General features: G+C 41.5%; 1 protein-coding gene and 1 long non-coding RNA gene across 12 annotated transcripts in view; one reads left to right on the top strand and one right to left on the bottom strand.

Annotated features, from left to right (window-relative positions):
* Nucleotides 1–16,396, bottom strand: part of SBNO1 (strawberry notch homolog 1) — a 43,329-nt gene extending 26,933 nt beyond the window's left edge. The window contains exons 1-8 of one of the 10 annotated variants that reach the window (XM_078848904.1): nucleotides 16,144–16,396; nucleotides 14,436–14,470; nucleotides 10,937–10,965; nucleotides 7,335–7,421; nucleotides 6,099–6,232; nucleotides 5,338–5,442; nucleotides 4,081–4,390; nucleotides 1,434–1,534 (exon numbers count right to left, since the gene is read on the bottom strand). In XM_078848904.1, the coding sequence (XP_078705030.1) occupies nucleotides 1,434–1,534; nucleotides 4,081–4,390; nucleotides 5,338–5,442; nucleotides 6,099–6,230 (648 nt within the window). In that variant the 5' untranslated portion in view covers nucleotides 6,231–6,232; nucleotides 7,335–7,421; nucleotides 10,937–10,965; nucleotides 14,436–14,470; nucleotides 16,144–16,396. Of the gene's footprint in view, nucleotides 1–1,433; nucleotides 1,535–4,080; nucleotides 4,391–5,337; nucleotides 5,443–6,098; nucleotides 6,233–7,334; nucleotides 7,422–10,299; nucleotides 10,425–10,936; nucleotides 10,966–11,648; nucleotides 11,710–13,426; nucleotides 13,490–14,435; nucleotides 14,471–16,143 lie in introns of those variants that run through there. The other 9 variants (XM_078848905.1, XM_078848908.1, XM_078848906.1 and 6 more) reach the window with 9 other exon arrangements.
* Nucleotides 16,314–17,707, top strand: LOC140898738 (uncharacterized). 2 transcript variants are annotated; one of them, XR_012155080.2, is made up of 2 exons: nucleotides 16,314–16,584; nucleotides 17,582–17,707. It is a non-coding gene; the product is annotated as an uncharacterized LOC140898738 (long non-coding RNA). The 2 variants fall into 2 exon arrangements; XR_012155081.2 differs by having other exon boundaries at nucleotides 16,314–16,605.

Genomic DNA, 17,707 nt, shown 5'->3' with positions numbered 1-17,707 from the left:
ATAGTGCATTACCTGAACCAGAGAGCAATAGGAACATCAATTACAAGATTCCAGAAGGCTTCAACAGCCATATTCTTTTTGTAGGGACTCCCTTCACAGACAGTGGCATTCCACTGGATGCCAGTATCACTGGAAAGTGAGTTAAATGATACTAGCATAGGAAATGTGAGCCAAAAAAATTAAAATCTGCAAAGTAGCGTGAGCACTGCAACTAAGCCAGTGGACCAACTGTTTTATAAAGTTTTTAAAGCTGACTTTATGTACCAGTTGGTATAAATTTTAATTGAACTTCAATTATCCAAATGTAATGAGAACCAATGGGAAGCTATTTGTTTGCCTTGCCATGAATTCAAAACTTCAGGGCATAAGTCTACATAACCAGGGACACACAGGGGACATAACTCATGTTTAGATAAAGGGGTGCTAAAAAGGAGTACAATTTTATTTTACTGCAGTCAGTCAGTGTGCCACGGATTAAATGTAGGTTCACAGACGTGCATTTGAGAGTGTATCTCAACATATACACCTGTAAAGTAACTTAGAAAGGAAAAGACCTTCAAGTAAATATTTCTGTGAAATCTGTTGCAGATTTCCATTGGTTAAAGATTCAAATGACTTTGAAGTATTGGACAGTATGCATATGTAATGCACCCACCACTGTGGTGCCCAATATTACTCACCAAGAGATGACAATAGCCCATTATCATCCCGTGGCCTAGGCTACTATACAACAGATGCCTGAAGCACTTTTTTTTTTTAAAGCAGAAAAGAAACATCCTCCATCCCTGAAGACAAAACCCTTCAGCATCAGATAGCTCTTTTAATATTAAAGATCTAGACAGCTTCCAGGTGCCATACTGGAGATCACACACTAGACTCATTTGAATCTAGTTCCCATTGAAGTACGATTTAAGCGCGTTTCAATGGTATCAGTGCTAGTTATTCACTAAACACCCAGCATATCAATGGGAGAAGAAACGGAGTCTTATGGTCATACAACCCAAGGCTGGTCCAATTTGCTGCAGAAACATTAAAAGCCCCAAACTGTGGAGAGCTGTGTATCTGGCTGCATGGAAGGGAAATTTATACAGAGGAAGTTTCCAAAAGCAGAGTGAGAGAGCTGCACATCAGCTTCGGTCAGGTAGGATTACCCATCAGCATGCACAGTGGGTTCTTGTGAAAGATGCCTGACCTTCATATGACTCCCACCCTAGCTCACATGGAAACTGCTCTGGAGATATGGTCTGCCTGGACCAACCACTCCACAACTACTGCAGCCAGGGAAAATTCTCCTTCAGAATCAGATGTGCTAAGTGGTTATGGAAACCTAGGAAACTTACAGGAGCAACTGCTGAAACTAGATAAAGACAGTTGGGACCATTTATATATAAAACTCATTTAAGAAACTATATCCATTCATTCTTACTACTCACCATAGTAGGTGAATAACTTCTCATTTTTACATCATTTACCCATATTCTTGTTACTTCTTTTGTAGATGCCTCCTTCTTTACAGCACCATTGCTTAGATCAGCTACAAGAAAATTACATTTTACAGAAATTAATAATTTTCCTTACATTTTCTCTGTTGTATTGATTTACACATCACACAGTCAAGGTAGCTGGAAATGAAGATCTGAAATCTTTGATAGTACACTGACTTCCTCAAGAACAATAGCCAAATATATTTATCTATAGAACTCTGAATGTGCCTGAAATTAGTCCTGTTGCCTCCTTCTGAGGGAGCCACATGTACTTAAATCTTTAGTTTAACCAGTACCATCGTATCTGAGAGAGATGCGTGAGTCTATTAAATGTAACTTAAAGAGAAGACACCTTCACCAAATCCCTATATAGGCCATTTAATAGTGAGAGCTAAGGCAGTTTAATAGGAAACCACAAACCCAGTTTTATCGAGAGATGTGATCTTACCTGGTTTGGTGGTGTTTACCACCTTTGGAGACACTACAATTATTTCTGCAAGAAAGTTAACATGTTGGACTGAATTGTTTTAAATGCTACAAATGGACAACAAGACATTTGTTCACTTTCCTCCCTTTAGAATTTAATGGTGATGAGAGTCACAGTACAGATCTAAGACAAATAGTTATACAAGGATGGATACAGTGAATGTTTTAGTTAAGGAGCTATCTTTCAAGCTTCCAGTATGTGAAAGCAAAAGTATAAGTTAAATGTAAGACTTGCAGAGGTTACTTTTGTAAGAAGAGTTAAATAAAAATACAAAAAGCTAAAAATTGTATATTATATACTAAGACAGCATTTAAATGCTCTGTTGTAAAGCGTCATTCTTCCAAGTTCTATTAAGCGTTTCTGCAAAGATGTCATCAGGGAAGAGAAAAAAAGAGTCTGCTTTCTGTAGACCCTGGGCTGTTTTAAAAAAAACCTTCCCTTTCATAGGACAGCTGAATTATACGTTCAGCAGTTGCGTGTTACAAAACCAATGTCACCTTCCCGAATTTGGAATATCATCCAGATATTCCATAATATCTTCCATCAGGTATACAGCCTTCCATTAAGCACAAATGAGATAAGGGAACGGAGTTAAAGCTTTATAGCATCACTGACTTGTTTTTCCGGATTAAGCACCTCAACCTTTAGCTAGTTTTAGTCACCTATAATCTTGGTGGAGACTGGGAAAACAGTTGGAACAAAGATGGGACATGCGACTGTGTTCCTGTTCTAGTCTTCACAGCCAGCCTCATCTATACTATATCCTACTTGTTTATTTTTTTAAAAAATAAAGAAATTCTCAAGCTACTGAAAGTTATATTGGACTCAACTCTACTTCAGCAACTGACAAAATACATCAAGAAGTTACTACTATATTGGAGACAATGACATGCCCTGTAAAAAGACTAGGCACATAATCATTACGCTAAGGCAACAAAAATTCTCCCTCTGATTCCATGTTAATGTTTAAAGGGGTGCATTGTGAACTTGAAAGTTAAAATTTCAGGTACCACATGTCAGGAGTTTATTTTTTAAGTCCTTATTTGCCTGTATGGAAAGATCAACACAATAGGGAAAGTTCTCTACATAGTGAAAGAAAACTGTGAAACTATCTATACCCAAAGTGCTGCTTAAAGTAAACTAATTATAAATGGTTTTGGAAGTCTTCTATGTGGGGGTAGGGGGTGGGTGCGTGCGTACACACACACACACACACACACACACACACACACACACACACACACACACACACACACACACACGACTTGCAAAAACTTCCGCAGTACGGCATCAACTATATTTAAGGTGAAGCTGGTAGCTAAGTTTCTGGGCTTGATCCTGCCACAGGATCTCAGATGTTTTACAAATATTGGGAGATCTAATATGTATACTTACCATTTAACTATTCCTGTAACAATTTCCCCCTAAATATGGAGTATTGGAGAAGCACTAAATTGTCTATAAAAAGATTAGCCACCACCCACAATAGATTTTAACATTACAACACAAAAGAGGGGGGTTTTTTTGTTTTGTTTTTTGGTTTTTTTTAAGTGCACAGATTTCTGTTTATTCCCTCCCCAATGGATGCTTTAGAGAAACATGGCTAGAAGTCAAAAATACTAGCTTGCTCTAAAGTTCTTTTTGGGAAGGAGAGAGAAAGGGTTGTGACTATCATTTAAGAACAATACTCCCCTAGCACGCGTGCACACACGAGATTAGACAATGGCATAGGTTCAAATAATGCAACTTCAACAAGATTAACAAATTGCTATATACAAAACATTACTAACGTCAGTCATTTACCAGCTTCCTATTTAAAAATTTATCTTCAGTTTGTCTCAATTCTTAAAAGGACATATCAAAGGGTTCTTGAGTTTTTAAAAATTCAGTCATTTTGTGCCGCTTCCAACTTCTCAACATTCCAAAAATAAAGTATGGAGTCCAACATATGCCAGGTTTTCTAGGCTCAATTTTAATGTTACTGTGCTATTCTATTCTCTTACTCCATGGAGAGCCAAAAAGACCACCATCAAGATCTCTTTATTAGATTATTTCAGTATCACATTTCTGAAACAAAATGCACATGATGAAGGGGAAAGAACCACTTACTAGCTGCTGTTGCAACTGGCTGGGCAATGTTCGGAGGTGGCTTCAATTTCATTAGTTCATTAAGACTATTGTTTTTGAGCAGATCTTTCAGCTGGACCTGGTCCTTTGAAGGTGCAGTGGTCAAGGCATTGCGTACTGCTGGTGCTGCAACCGATGGTCGAGTCGTTGTGCTGGTCTGAATGATTTTTGCTACAGTGATGGTCTGCCTAGTAGTTGTCACAGGTGTGGTTTTTGTCATTACTATTGTAGTCCCCAAAGTTGGAAGCTGATTTATTTGATTCAGCACAAAGGTTGTGGTTGATGGTGGCTGCTAGAAAAGAAAAACAAAAATGTGAGATTTTCCTGTTTTGGAAATATCATGATGATTCTCAAAAGTGACAATACTCGGAAAGCAAAACTTCTGTTATATGCCTTTCAGCTAGAGGACAGGAGGTATCAATTTAAGCAGTGTGAGGGGTTTTTTTTGCTCTTAAGTTGGTGGACTGTCAATATTATCTTTCCATAGCACAACCAACTGATGATAGAATGCCATTTTATCTCAGGATGTGGAAGCCTGAGAAAGAAGCTTCTTCCAAAATGCATGAGTGTTGCTTCATGGGAGGATCCAGATTCACAGGTTTCTTTTCCAAAGAGAAGAGGAAAGAACAGGTAAGAAAAAAGGATTTCACCGTTCAGACACAAAGTACATCCGCTGTGTGGAGAAGCTTGGGTTGTAAAGAAATCTTACACACTGCACAACATGGTTTTACCATTAGTTTATAAATCAACTAATGTCTATTTTAGAACTCCTTTTTCTGTGGAGATTCTTTGTTAACCCTACCCTCAAGATATTGATCTACTTCTACTTTATGTTATCTTTAGAAAAATAAAGATTATCTTGTTCATAACTTCTATGTTAACTGATATTCCGCATAATACATCCAGAATTCTCAGTCTCCCAATTTAGGATAATATATGGTACCTAAAAGCATCAGGTTTAATGGCATCCTTATTCTAAATGTACTCATAAGAAATGAAACTGGGCTCTTCCTTAAACAATTTTTCCCTTTAAATCTGGCTTGATCTAACACATGGCATCTCTTACACATCAGGCCAACCCTTCAAAAGTGAGTGTTACTGAAAAAGCAGGGAAAGAATTTTTATCTGTATTACAAACTATACTGAAGGGATGGCTAAGAGCCAACAATTTTTAGGCCTTCCTCACTTTTTCACTTCACTATTTTACACATACAAAACTCTAAACATGTCAGCTCTTACCCTGACATTTAACAGTGCTGGAGTAGATACAGTCTCTGGTTCTTGTTTAACAGCAACTGTTGCCTCAGTCTCCAAGCCTAGTTCTAATGCACTAAGTGGCACTGACTAGAGAGAAAGAAAGCAAGCACGATCAGGTACTAGTTTTAGTAGGAAAAAAAGAATGAAAACCTTTACTACTATCCCCGCCCCCCCCATTTTAAAACTAATGACCAACTTTGCCTGTTAATAATCCTGGTTTCATTAGAAATCAAGATGGTAGCACACCAAGCCATTGACTTTGCCTCCAAAATTGATTCAAGCATAAAGCCTTTCCAGTTAACGGCTGCGAAAACTGAGCGAGTTTTGCAATTTCATTTCTGTTGACAGACTATTGTTTTCCGGTCCATGTCCAAAAATGTGTTCCATTCTTGGGGTGTGTAAGCTGTCCTAGAGATTAAATCAATTCTCTCTCTTGCTTCGAAGGAGAGAAAAGCCACCCAAGACATATCAATGGAAGTTCTATGTGTGGATACATGACATTGTGGCCCTAGAAAGTATATATAACTCATATTAATACAAGTTCAGTCAATAACGTACATAATTTTGATTTCTAAAATACATATTTAAGACAGGTGATTACCATCTCAATTTTTTCCATACACAAGCCCAGCATAGCAATGAAAACATACAACAATTCCATTCTTTCACAACCGTTAACAAAAAAAGTCTATGATTCTATATTATGCAATATTGGTTAATTTTAAAAAGCTCTCATTTTTAACCTGCTGAACAGCTGGCGCTGGTGCTGGGGTTGCAAGGCCCATGTCCGCAGGGTCAATATCAAATAGATCATTTGGACTGATTCCACTCTCACTCAAAGCAGCAAGCAACAGATCTTGTCCTGGCTCCACCATCTCTAAAACAAAAATAAATAAGACCACAAGTTACAATTGTAATCATTGTTTATCCTGCAAAACCTTTAGCATTTTATATTTCTTTATCTGATTTCTAAGGGCACAGTCAAATTAGTCAGTCACTTTCATAAAACAAGTTTCAGGATCTAAATGTGCCCAGAGTCTCTTGACAATGCCTGTGGTTTTGTGCTCAATTTTTCAAAATTAAAAAATATTTCTCACTTACGTACAAGATCTACATAAAAAGGGGATCCAATGAAAACCTAACTATTCACAAGATGCTATCAAATGCATAAAGTAAACAAAGTTTAAAAAGCTTTCTTCTAGCCTTTGTTTTGGTAATTGTAGGAGTTTCAAGTAATACTAGTAGGCAAAAGTGGTGAGATGGAAGTGCCATTTATGTTGTGTCCCTTTAAGAACAGCCCCTAAAGCACATTGCCTAAGCAGGGAGAAGTACTTAGCTACTAGTTAAAAATAATTGGTTTGTTTAGCCTATAACAATTCAGTACCTGCTTAATGAGACAAGAATTTAGGAAAAGTCCGTTAAAATTAAGTAGTTCTAGAAATACTTGTTTTATATTAAACTAAAAATCTTTTAGTTTTTGTACCATAAATGAATTTGAGATAATTTTTCACATAGTGAGCAGGATAGATGGTCAACTGCTGTATTTAATGTATTAAGTCAGCATTGGGACACTCAGAGCAAAAGGTAGGCCATGGGCTTTTCATGTATAGGATAGCTGTTAAAATTAAAAAGAAAAGGAGGACTTGTGGCACCTTAGAGACTAACCAATTTATTTGAGCATAAGCTTTCGTGAGCTACAGCTCACTTCATCGCTCACAAAAGCTTATGCTCAAATAAATTGGTTAGTCTCTAAGGTGCCACAAATACTCCTTTTCTTTTTCCGAATACAGACTAACACGGCTGTTACTCTGAAACCTGTTAAAATTAAGTTTTAATACTGTCTTGGAGTAAATTAAGAAGTCAAATATTCCATGTTTTTGGGGGAGAGGGGAAGCCCAGTTATTACAAATCATAATACAAATATCCGCTTTTATTCCACAAAGGGACTCAGTTTTTGCTCAAACATTACAGTTACTCACTTTTCTGTATAGCCTTGCTTGAATTCCTAGAGTTTACTCACTGTTGACTACAGGTGTCTGCACTCTGTGTAGATGAACTCTGTTTAGCTGTAAGCATAGAAAAGGACAAAACATTCAGCATTGTTTCAGAAACATGGTTTTATCCAAAGTTTTCAAAACAATGCTAAGCAGTTTATCCTTGTCTGCACTCATAGCTAAGATATGTTCAACACTTGGTTATCAGCACCTACACTGCTGACAATTGCCGGAACAGGTAACAAACAAAGCTCAAAGATCCAAAATTCTTGTGCTCCCTAGTTCTACACTGCCCATTGTTGAGGAGATACCTGCTCTCTTCTAGTAATAGAAGAGGTACTGGCAAAGATTGAGGTGTCAAAAGAAAAACATGCTGGAACGGATAATGTAAATTCAGTAAATCAGTTTAAGAATGAAGTTAGTAGCTATTACCATAGTGTCTAGGAGCCCTAGTCAAGGATAAGGACCCCACTGCTAGATGCTGTACAAACAGAACAAAAAGATGGCCCTCAAGAGACAACAGATGGACACATATGGGGGAGCACAAGGAAACAATGAGGAAATGTTGGTCAATACGACAGGCAGTGATTTCACCACACCAACAGCCTGTTAATTTTTTTTGTAGCATCATGGCAAAAGAGAGCTTTAGGGGGGTTTTGGAGTTGCATAATGAGATGGCTTTGTAGATTTTTACAGGGAAACTTCCCAAGCAAATGGGCAGCATGGGGGAAGACAGGAATGTGCTTGTTTGAAAATATAACAAGTAGACAAGCAGAAGCTGGCACTGACTGCTCAACAGCAAATGAGATAATAGGTAGGATGGGGACTGACTGACGGGCCTTGGAAGTAAAAAGAAAAGGAGTACTTGTGGCACCTTAGAGACTAACCAATTTATTTGAGCATAAGCTTTCGTGAGCTACAGCTCTGGGCCTTGGAAGTGAATACAAGTAGCTTATGTTTGATACGATCGAGAAAGAGAAGCCAGTGGAGGAATCTGAAGAGAGGGTGACGCTGGATTGGATTGTAAAAGCCAAAAAGAAGGATGTTGCAGTCAGTAATCAAGATGCGAGCTGAGAGCTTACTTGATAGTTTTAATTGTAGGGATGAAGATGAAAAGCTGCATCTTAGAGATGTTATGCAGAAAAAAAAAAAGACAAGACTTAGACACGGCCAAGATGTGAGGACAGAGAGAGCCCCAAATCGAAGAGGACACATCCAGATTTAACTGTCAGTAAAACATATAATCCCATTAAAGCCAGATATTATATCAAAGTATTATAGGGTAACAAATATTGTACTTTTTTCTTTAAGGCATTCAGAGTGACCTTACTTCTGTACTTGGTTGAATTAAATATAAGATACCTAGAACATCATGATGAGGAGATCTAGTTGCACTGCTGCTTCCTCAAAGAAAAACCATCTCACTAGTCTTTTAGAATTATCTGAATAAGTCAATAAACAAATAAAAGAAAAAGGTGACAATTTAAACTTTCATAAGGCCTTTGACCATCCCCCAAAAGAGGCTACTAAAAAAACTAGTCAGTTGAGAAACTGGATTAAGGCAAAAATCAAAGTAGGAAAAAATGATTAATTTTCATCCTGAGAAAAGGTTAACAGTGGGATGCCACAAGGTTCCAGACTTGGCAGTGATCGGTACATTTATAAATTAACTGGAAAAGGGTGGGAGTAGCAAGACAACAAAATTTGCAGAAGACATGGTTTAGTCAATACTGGAGAAGTTCCAGGAACTTCAGAAAGAACTTCATAGTGGAAGTAGTAGTTCTATGTGGACATATGCAAAGTAATGCAGATTATTCCCTTCAATGTGAAGTACGCACACGCTTTTCTGAATTGATAGTTTACTTAGAACCCAGTAAAGAAACCTGCATATCACTGTTACTAGCTCAATGAAGACTTTTGCTCAATGTGGCCAAAAGAGCACACAGTGTAAAGGTGAATGGGGAGAGACTAAATGAGGAAATCATAATGGAATTCTACAAATCAACAAGATGTCCCCACCTGGAATACTGTGTTTAGTTTTGGTCACCCCATCTCTATCAGGAGATGGCGGAAATAAAGTAAGCTTAGAGACAGGTGACTAGAATGATTAAGCACAGGGAAAATCTCATGAAAGGCAACGGAAAAGATTGGGACTGTCTATCAAAATGGAGTTGAGTGAGGGGGCATGATAAAAGTATGCAAAAACAATGAATGGGGTGAACAGAAGTTTTCAATCTATCTTCTCCCATAATATAGCAATAAGGGGTGATTTAGAGAACAGAGATGGGACAAATCCAAAACTGGGGTGAAAAAAGACTTTCCTACAAAATGGACAATTAGTCTGTGGAACTCAAAGCAAGACACTTAAAAGTTTAGCGTATATATTAAGAATATCCCGGGTTATAAATATTAACAAACAAGAGATAAATACTCATGCTTGAGTATAAGCCAACAACTAAAAGGGGTAGGAAGAAGCTTTCCGTGGGGGCAAGTTATCTCATACCTGCCTACTGCAGGGTCTACAAAGGATGACCACTAGTTGGAACTAGTATAGCAATTCATATGTTCCTACAACAGTGGCTCTCAAACTTTTTTACGGGTGACCCCTTTCACATAGCAAGCCTCTGAGCGCGACCCCCCCTTATAAATTAAAAACACTTTTTTATACATTTAACACCATTATAAATGCTGGAGGCAAAGTGATGTTTGGGGTGGAGGTTGACAGCTCGCGACCCCCAGTTTGAGAACCCCTGTCCTAGAATAACCAAGTTTAGTTTTATACTCACCCTTATAAAATTTAAGCACTCCAGCTGTATGATCACAATAATCTCCAGAAGACATCCCAATTGCCACTCTCCCTCATATAAGTCCCTCCACTTTTAAATTCCCTTAAAAAATATCTATTGCTAACAATTTAGATTAAATAAAAGAACTGCAACGGTTTACTTACATAGCATTCAGTTTGGATGACTCTGGACTAGTTAGTTTCAGGAATCTGGTTTCTGAATAATCTGAACAAAGCTATAGTGTTCTGGTTGCAAACACTAGGGGAATACTGAACTCCTGACACTGTCACTGAAGTTAAAAACATTCAATAAATAATAGCTAATCTTATGTTTTGTGAAACTTAACCCACATAACTAAGCCCAACATATAAGTTTCAACTACTCAGTTTTGCTTTAATTTAGAATCCAAAAACACAACAGAAGTACATCAGAAAAAAAGCTACATCTTAATACCTTATTGTTTATATTCTTACATTCAGGTAGTCAAACCTAAAACTAAGCTAATCAAGTCAAGATACAACTCCATAATTTTTTCAAAGTATAAGGCTTTTTAGTTAGCATAAGCAAAAGTTACTTTATCAAAAGCCGCTATTTCTTGCATCCCGAGATCCCCACAAAAGTTGCTTTAAAAAGAGTTGACAATATTACAAGCTGTTCCCTAAAATTCTCATTGTTGAATTTTTTTTTAAAGTCATCTGTAAACTGTCCCAATACTACTAAGCAACAAGACCCAACCTGTTAGAAGAGTCACAAAAAAAGCTGAAGTACAAAACAAAAAATTGTTATACAACTAATAGATACCTTGACAGCAACGGTACAACTCACTTTTTCTAGAAAGCAGAAAGAAAAATCCAAGTTACTGTCATAACAAAAAAGATGGTACAAAAATGGCTCAGAACACATTTTGTATGATGCCACTACAAAGCTATTTTTTCAAGGTAAAAGAGATTAACATTATGTATTACATAAACCCATTTCTTCTCAAATCACGCAAAATAAGCTTCTGATTTAAGAACAAAACACAACTGCCAATATTCTCAATGCCGTTTTTATTACGGCATGTATCCGTGCCAACCTGCCAATCTTTGTCTCGCACCTTCCCTGTTTTAGCCCTGGTGGAAAGTGCAAAAGCAGGAGCATAAATCTAAAATATTCAGAAACAGATGTCCAGCCTACTTTTTTCCCCAAAAGGAAAGAAGGGTGGTAATAACTTCAAGCCCAGAAAGATTTTCCGTTTTAAAAAAAGCCCCCCACCAGGTCACACAACACTAAATATACCATGACATTTTTAGAACTTCTCTATTCATAAATTGCATTTAACTGTGTGTTTGCAATTGCCACAGTCAGTCAATCTGCAGTGGCTTCCACCAAACCCTCCAAGCCACTGGCTAATATGTAAAGAATTGATACCTATGGCATAGCCCCTGTGAACCTAATGTCTCACACCATGTGGAATGCTAAAAACCCAAGGTAACACATCTTATTGTCAAGAGTGCTAAAAGCCTTTGCTCACCCTTTACCACTAAAATCCTTGCTGTAGCTTCCATGCAAACATTTTCCCTCTCCACCTCCAGTTGCTACCATACACTGCAAAAAAAAAATGCAATAAACCATACACAACATAAAAATGCAACGAGCAGTCTAAATAAAACAGGTTTCAGAGTAACAGCCGTGTTAGTCTGTATTCGCAAAAAGAAAAGGAGTACTCGTGGCACCTTAGAGACTAACCAATTTATTTGAGCATAAGCTTTCATGAGCTACAGCTCACTTCATCAGATGCATGCTCAAATAAATTGGTTAGTCTCTAAGGTGTCACAAGTACTCCTTTTCTTTTTCCTAAATAAAACAGTGAAAGATAAATCAGGTTTGTAAATTTGTCAGATACTTTTAAACTGTTTCCCTTTACATTTCAACTGATTAGCACAGTGGTTTTCAAAAACTTTTTTTTTCCTGGCAACCCAGTTGAAGAAAATTGTTGATGCCCGCTTCTCAACAAAGCTGGGGATGAGGAGCTCAGGGTGTGGGAGGGGCTCAGGGTTGGGGCAGAGGTTTGGGGTGCGAGGGTGCTGGCTCTGGGGTGGGGCCAGGGATGAGCGGTTTAGAGTGCAGGAGAGGGCTCTGGGTTGGGGGGGGGGCCTCAGGGCGGGGGACTGGGGTGCAGGCTAACCTCAGGCAGCTCTCAGTTAGCAGCGTGGTATCAGAACAGGTGGGGACTAGCCTGCCTTAGCCAGGCAGCACCACCGACAGGACTTTTAACAGCCTGGTCGGTGGTGCTCACCAGAACTGCCGTGACCCATTGCCTTACATTCCGTGACCCAGTACTGGGTCACGACCCGCAATTTGAAAACCACTAGCTTAGCCCATTCTTTAACAGGATCCATGACCTTCTAAGAATGTATCTATTTCAGAAAGAACTTTTTAACAGACGTAACGTCCCCCTCAAATAAAAAGGTTGGGATCTTATATTTTTTTTTTTTTAAATTCATAGTGACTGAAAAAGGTGCTGCCTCTCTTCTCAACAAAGTTTAAGAGCATTTCCTTGTTAAGTGATTACTCTCCTTAGCAACCTTTGTGGTGTGCTGTCAGAGTGAACTGGACCTCGAGGCTCATTCGTTAATCGTTACTGTTTGTGGCATTCAATCCCAACATTGATCCCAGTTGGTCGCAAGGACCCTTGAGCACTTTGCTCACTATTCACACAACTATTAACGAACAGGTTCCTCTCACTAAAGGGTCAGCGACCCTCAGCCTCCTAACCTTGCCCACAAACACGTGTTCAGGACATAAACTTCCGGGTTGGGTTAGAATTGGCTGCGTAATTGCGTCCCATAAACTACTTTTGTTTTCAGACCTCCAGCACCTTAAGAATTCCCTGAACAACAGCATTAAGCTTACGGAGATGAAAGGAGGTCCTATAAAAAGAACATTTAAAGCCAGTGAAGCACCAAGGACCAAACATCTTTTCCAGCTAATCTTCTCCCATCACTAGAGAGGCTCTATTTGTAACAATTAGCATTCTCCCTCTCCACCTCCAATTATTACCATACACGGCATAGTAATCTGTCCTGAGATAATTTCTTACATTACCCCAAGTGATCTGAAATGCCTTGTCAAAAAATAAGATCATAGTAAAATTTACTTGAGATTATTAGCAAGGATTCTGCTAGGACGACAAGACATACAGAACTCAAACTGGAAAAAGCACTGGTCTCACAAGCTCTGCCTCCTTCAGAAACCAAAATGAGATGCCACACATATTAAACTGTGCAGATATTCAAAACATCACCATACAAGATCTGATGGATTCCTTAGGCTTGGCTCCTCTGCAATGGGTTCAGATATCCCCAGGCAAGTCTGGAATAAGGCAAAGGAAAAATAGGCACACGCCTAGCACTCTGGCTCTTAGTGTCGTGCAATGACATCAGAATCTAAGTTTTCAATTTAAAAAAATATATATATTACTAGTCATCATAGCTGCAAAGAAAATCCTGAAAGCAACCCAAGTTTAGTTAATACAGCAATGTCTGCTCAAGCCTGCAGACAGCCTCCAGCACAGGGAGGAGCCACCTTTCCAGAAAAAAAAGCAATCCCCAACCATGGAGGAGGAGAAGCTCAGATGTGTCACTGGATGGGGGAAAAAATTGGTGTCTCCCTCCCAAGCAACATTTAATTGTTGAGTCAAAAAGAAATTAGTGCCTCAGACTGTGCAGATTTTCATCCCTCTCCTTTCTTTCCTTACATGCAGTTATCATCATGACCATGTTTAAATTGTAATTGGGAATTTAAGTTAGCACCTCCATTGAAATGAATGAGTCAGTTCACAGTTCTCAATAACAATTGTTCCCTAAGAGCTAGATACTTGGAAAAAAACAAACAAACAAACAAACAAAAAACACCTTGAAAAGTAAGATTCTGGAGAATGAGAGTGTCTCCAATAAAGTATTGGGGGTCACCAACCTCTCTCTACTTCAGTCCAGAAGACAGTACTAGTATAGACTGAGTTACGCAAGACAGTTCTTTTCAATTATCTGTCTGCCCCTGGAACCCTCCTCAAGCACCTACAGTTAATGTCAATCTCTCACACCATTTTAGCACCAGATGAGAAAAGAACTTATTCTAGAAAACAAGGGATAGATTGTGGGAAGGAAGAAGGTGGGAGAGATATATCCTATTTTCATTTTTCAGAAGTGTCATTTTTAGATTCAGGTAAATTTATGGCCCTTTAAGCATGCAGTGTACCTCTGAAACCCGTCAATACGAATACTGTATCACAACACAATATACACCATTGTATACATACATCAATTTCCATCAGGCAGATCAAGCCCCAAAAATCTAGAAGTAATAAAAAAAGTTGTGAAACTTTAATAGTTTCATTTTTAAAAAAAGTAAATGAAAATTGTTGAAGTCTAAACATCTATAAAAACTTTAAATACTGTCCCACTGTATTAGTTAATGAAAACTAAGTGAAACTTATTAAGCAACATAAAATGCAATGAGTAGCCTAAAAACAGTGAAAAATAAATAAGATTTGTAAATTTGTCATATAATTTTAAACTGTATCCCTTTACACTTCAACTGATTAGCCCATTCTTTAAACACCATACATGACCTGCTAAGAATGTATCTATTTCAGAGAGAACTTTTAAACAGACGTAACCTCCCCCTCAAATAAAAAGGCTGGGATATCATCTTTTTTTAAAAAAATTCATAGTGACTGAAAAAGACAAGGCCTCTCTTCTCAATAAAGTTTAGGAGCATTTCCTTGTTAAGTGATTACTCTCCCCAGCAACCTTTGTGGTGTGCTGTCAGAGTTAACCGGACCTTGAGGCTCATTCGTTAATCGTTACTGTTTGTGGCATTCAATCCCAACACTGATCCCAGTTGACTGCAGGGACCCTTGAGCACTTTGCTCGCTATTCACACAAACGTTAACGAACAGATTCCTCTCACTAAAGGGTCAGCGACCCTCAGCCTCCTAACCTTGCCCACAAACACGTGTTCAGGACATAAACTTCCGGGTTGGGTTAGAATTGGCTGCGTAATTGCGTCCCATAAACTACTTTTGTTTTCAGATCTCCAACACCTTAAGAATTCCCTTAACAACAGCATTAAGTTTACAGAGATCGTAGGAGGTTCTACAAATACAATATTTAAAGCCAGTGAAGCACCAAAGGCCAAACCTCTTTTAAAGCTAGTCTTCTCCCGTCGCTAGGGAGTCTCTATTTGCAACAATTAACCAAGCGATTAAGTAGACACAAACGACAGTGGTTAGAAATATTAGATAATGAGGCGATTTTGCTTAACCAACCAGAAAACGGGGGGGGGGGAGGGGGGACTCGCCCCGCCACGTTATAAGGGCCACAAGTTCTCTCTGCCGTTATCCACCGGATCCTACAAGACAATTTCAATAAACCCAGGAGCTGAAACTTCGCCGTACAGATACGTGCGACCAGCCAACGGCAGGAAAGTTCGCTCTCTTCTGGGGCAGTGACCCCCGCAGGTGTAACGTGTCAGCCGGCCCCACACCGCCTAGCCAACCCCCATCCCCCCACGCTGCAGCGATTAGCGCCCTCCACTCAACAAGACTTCAGAAGGGTATGGGGCGTGGGGGGGCACGTCTCTGCCGACAAGGGGACACTCTGGGGGAGGCAGTCACTGCGGGGCCGGCTGCTCGGGTTGGGGGGTCACGCTTAGAGGAAGGGGCTGCACGGGCGATCGACATCCCCCTGCCCACCGAGTCCCCACCTCCAGACAATGCCCATGCACCGGCCGCCCCCCACCCCGCGTGGCTCTCGCCAAGGGCCTCCTACCCGCACTGTCTGGGGCCAGAGTGGGGCAGGCCGTGGGACAATGCCTGGCCCCGCTTGGTGCGTGGCTGCCCAGACCGGGAGCTGAGGGGGGGGGATCCCCGCGACTGCCGCGGCCCCGTCGAGCAGGGACCGCCTGAGGCGGCCGGGGAGCCCTCCAGCCCGCGGCGTCGGGCAAGAAGGCAGGGCAGGACTCACTCGCTCTCGATCCCTCCACGGCCGCTCCTGGAAGTATCCGCCGCCAGCCCCGCCGTCCGACGCTTTCTAACTCACCGCCGCCATGTTTGCCCGCCCTGCCTCCCCTCTCATGGAGGAGGGGCCTAGGGCCGGCGCCGCCGCCGCAACACGTGACCTCACCGCTTGGCGCCCCTCCTCCCGCCGGACGCCGCGCGCCACATCCACGGGACACCAGTATGTCGCGTCGCGGCTGGGCGCGCGCTCTGCACCACCTGACTTGTTCTCACTGCCCCTCCCATCAGAGGAGTGGCCATCTCTTCTTCTCTCCGCGTTCTCTCCCATCACGTGACGCGGTGCCTTTAGCGTCCGCGGGTTGAGGGTGAAGGAAGAAATTCCTGGACCGCTCGACGGAGCTCCCCGACCGCCCTGGGGCCCGACTTCTTCTGTCGGGACTAGCCCATGGTAGTTGCCGTAGACGAGAATGTCAGTGCAGGCCCAGTTTTCGGTGGGTGGGGGAGGGGAGAGCGAGAAGTCGGCTGCTGGGAGTCACGTGATCCCGTACGCTGGCGGTCGTTGGCGTGCGTGCGTACGCAAGACGGGAGGCGCCGTCGTCTTCTGCGCGTGGCACGATGGGAGAAGGGTCTGAACCAGAGCCATGGTGATGAGGTCACGGTTGTAGGGTTACGCGCGTGCGCAAGGTTTAGCGTCAGTGAGGGCCTCAGAGAGGACGAGCGCAGGCGCGGGCTCGCCCCGCTTGCTGCGTCTTCTTCCGCCGGGTCCTGGGCTCGTGCGCCTCACAGGTTCCTTGCCTGGGCGGCCTTGAGTGCTGCGGCGGCCGGGCCTGGCAGAGCTGCGGCGGGGCGACAGTCCCTGAGCGGGCCTGCGGGTGCAGCCTGCTAAGCTGCAGAGGCGGCGCTAGCCCGCTGGGGGCCCTGCACAGGAATATTTGCCCCCCACCCACCCACCCACCCTCAAATAGCGAATAGCCCTCCCCCGTTGAGCTGCTCAGGGCCCTCACCAGCTGTTTAGTCTGCTTATAGCAGGTGCTGCTAAACTGAGGAGGCGAGAGGTGCGTGGGACAGTGGGCAGTCGGCTGCCTTCCCGTGCCCCTCCCTGCCAGTTGCTATTCTTGCAGCCTCTGCTCCTGCTTGGCACATGCCTGGCACCATGCATGTCCAGTGAACACTAAATCGGTGCAAGTTAGGCCCCTCTTCGGTACCCACCCCATGGCTAAGGGGTACCATTGATTATGTGGTTACTAAACCAGGCCTCTCGTGTATTCTTTAGGTGCATAACACCTCGTGTTAGGTGCTCTTTACCTCTAGAGGCATAAAACTTTCAGCAGTCGAGTAGGGTCTGTGACAAGATCCAACTGAACTACTTCCCAACACTGAGATCACCTGAACTACAGACTTCCTGGCTTAAGTCCACAGTTCTCACTGCTGTTTTTTTCTCTTAGGAAGTGTCTTCTCATGAATTGGAGGACTCCTGCCCAGCTCAAGGGCTCTGCGATGACAGCCGTCTCTGCTACTCCATCACGGACCTTAAGAGCCTGCACTGTAAAAAAAATAAAATAAAAACTATA

Source organism: Lepidochelys kempii, chromosome 15 (genome assembly GCF_965140285.1).
Source record: "Lepidochelys kempii isolate rLepKem1 chromosome 15, rLepKem1.hap1, whole genome shotgun sequence".
NCBI lineage: Eukaryota > Metazoa > Chordata > Testudines > Cheloniidae > Lepidochelys > Lepidochelys kempii.
This window is presented reverse-complemented; position numbering and strand designations above follow the sequence as displayed.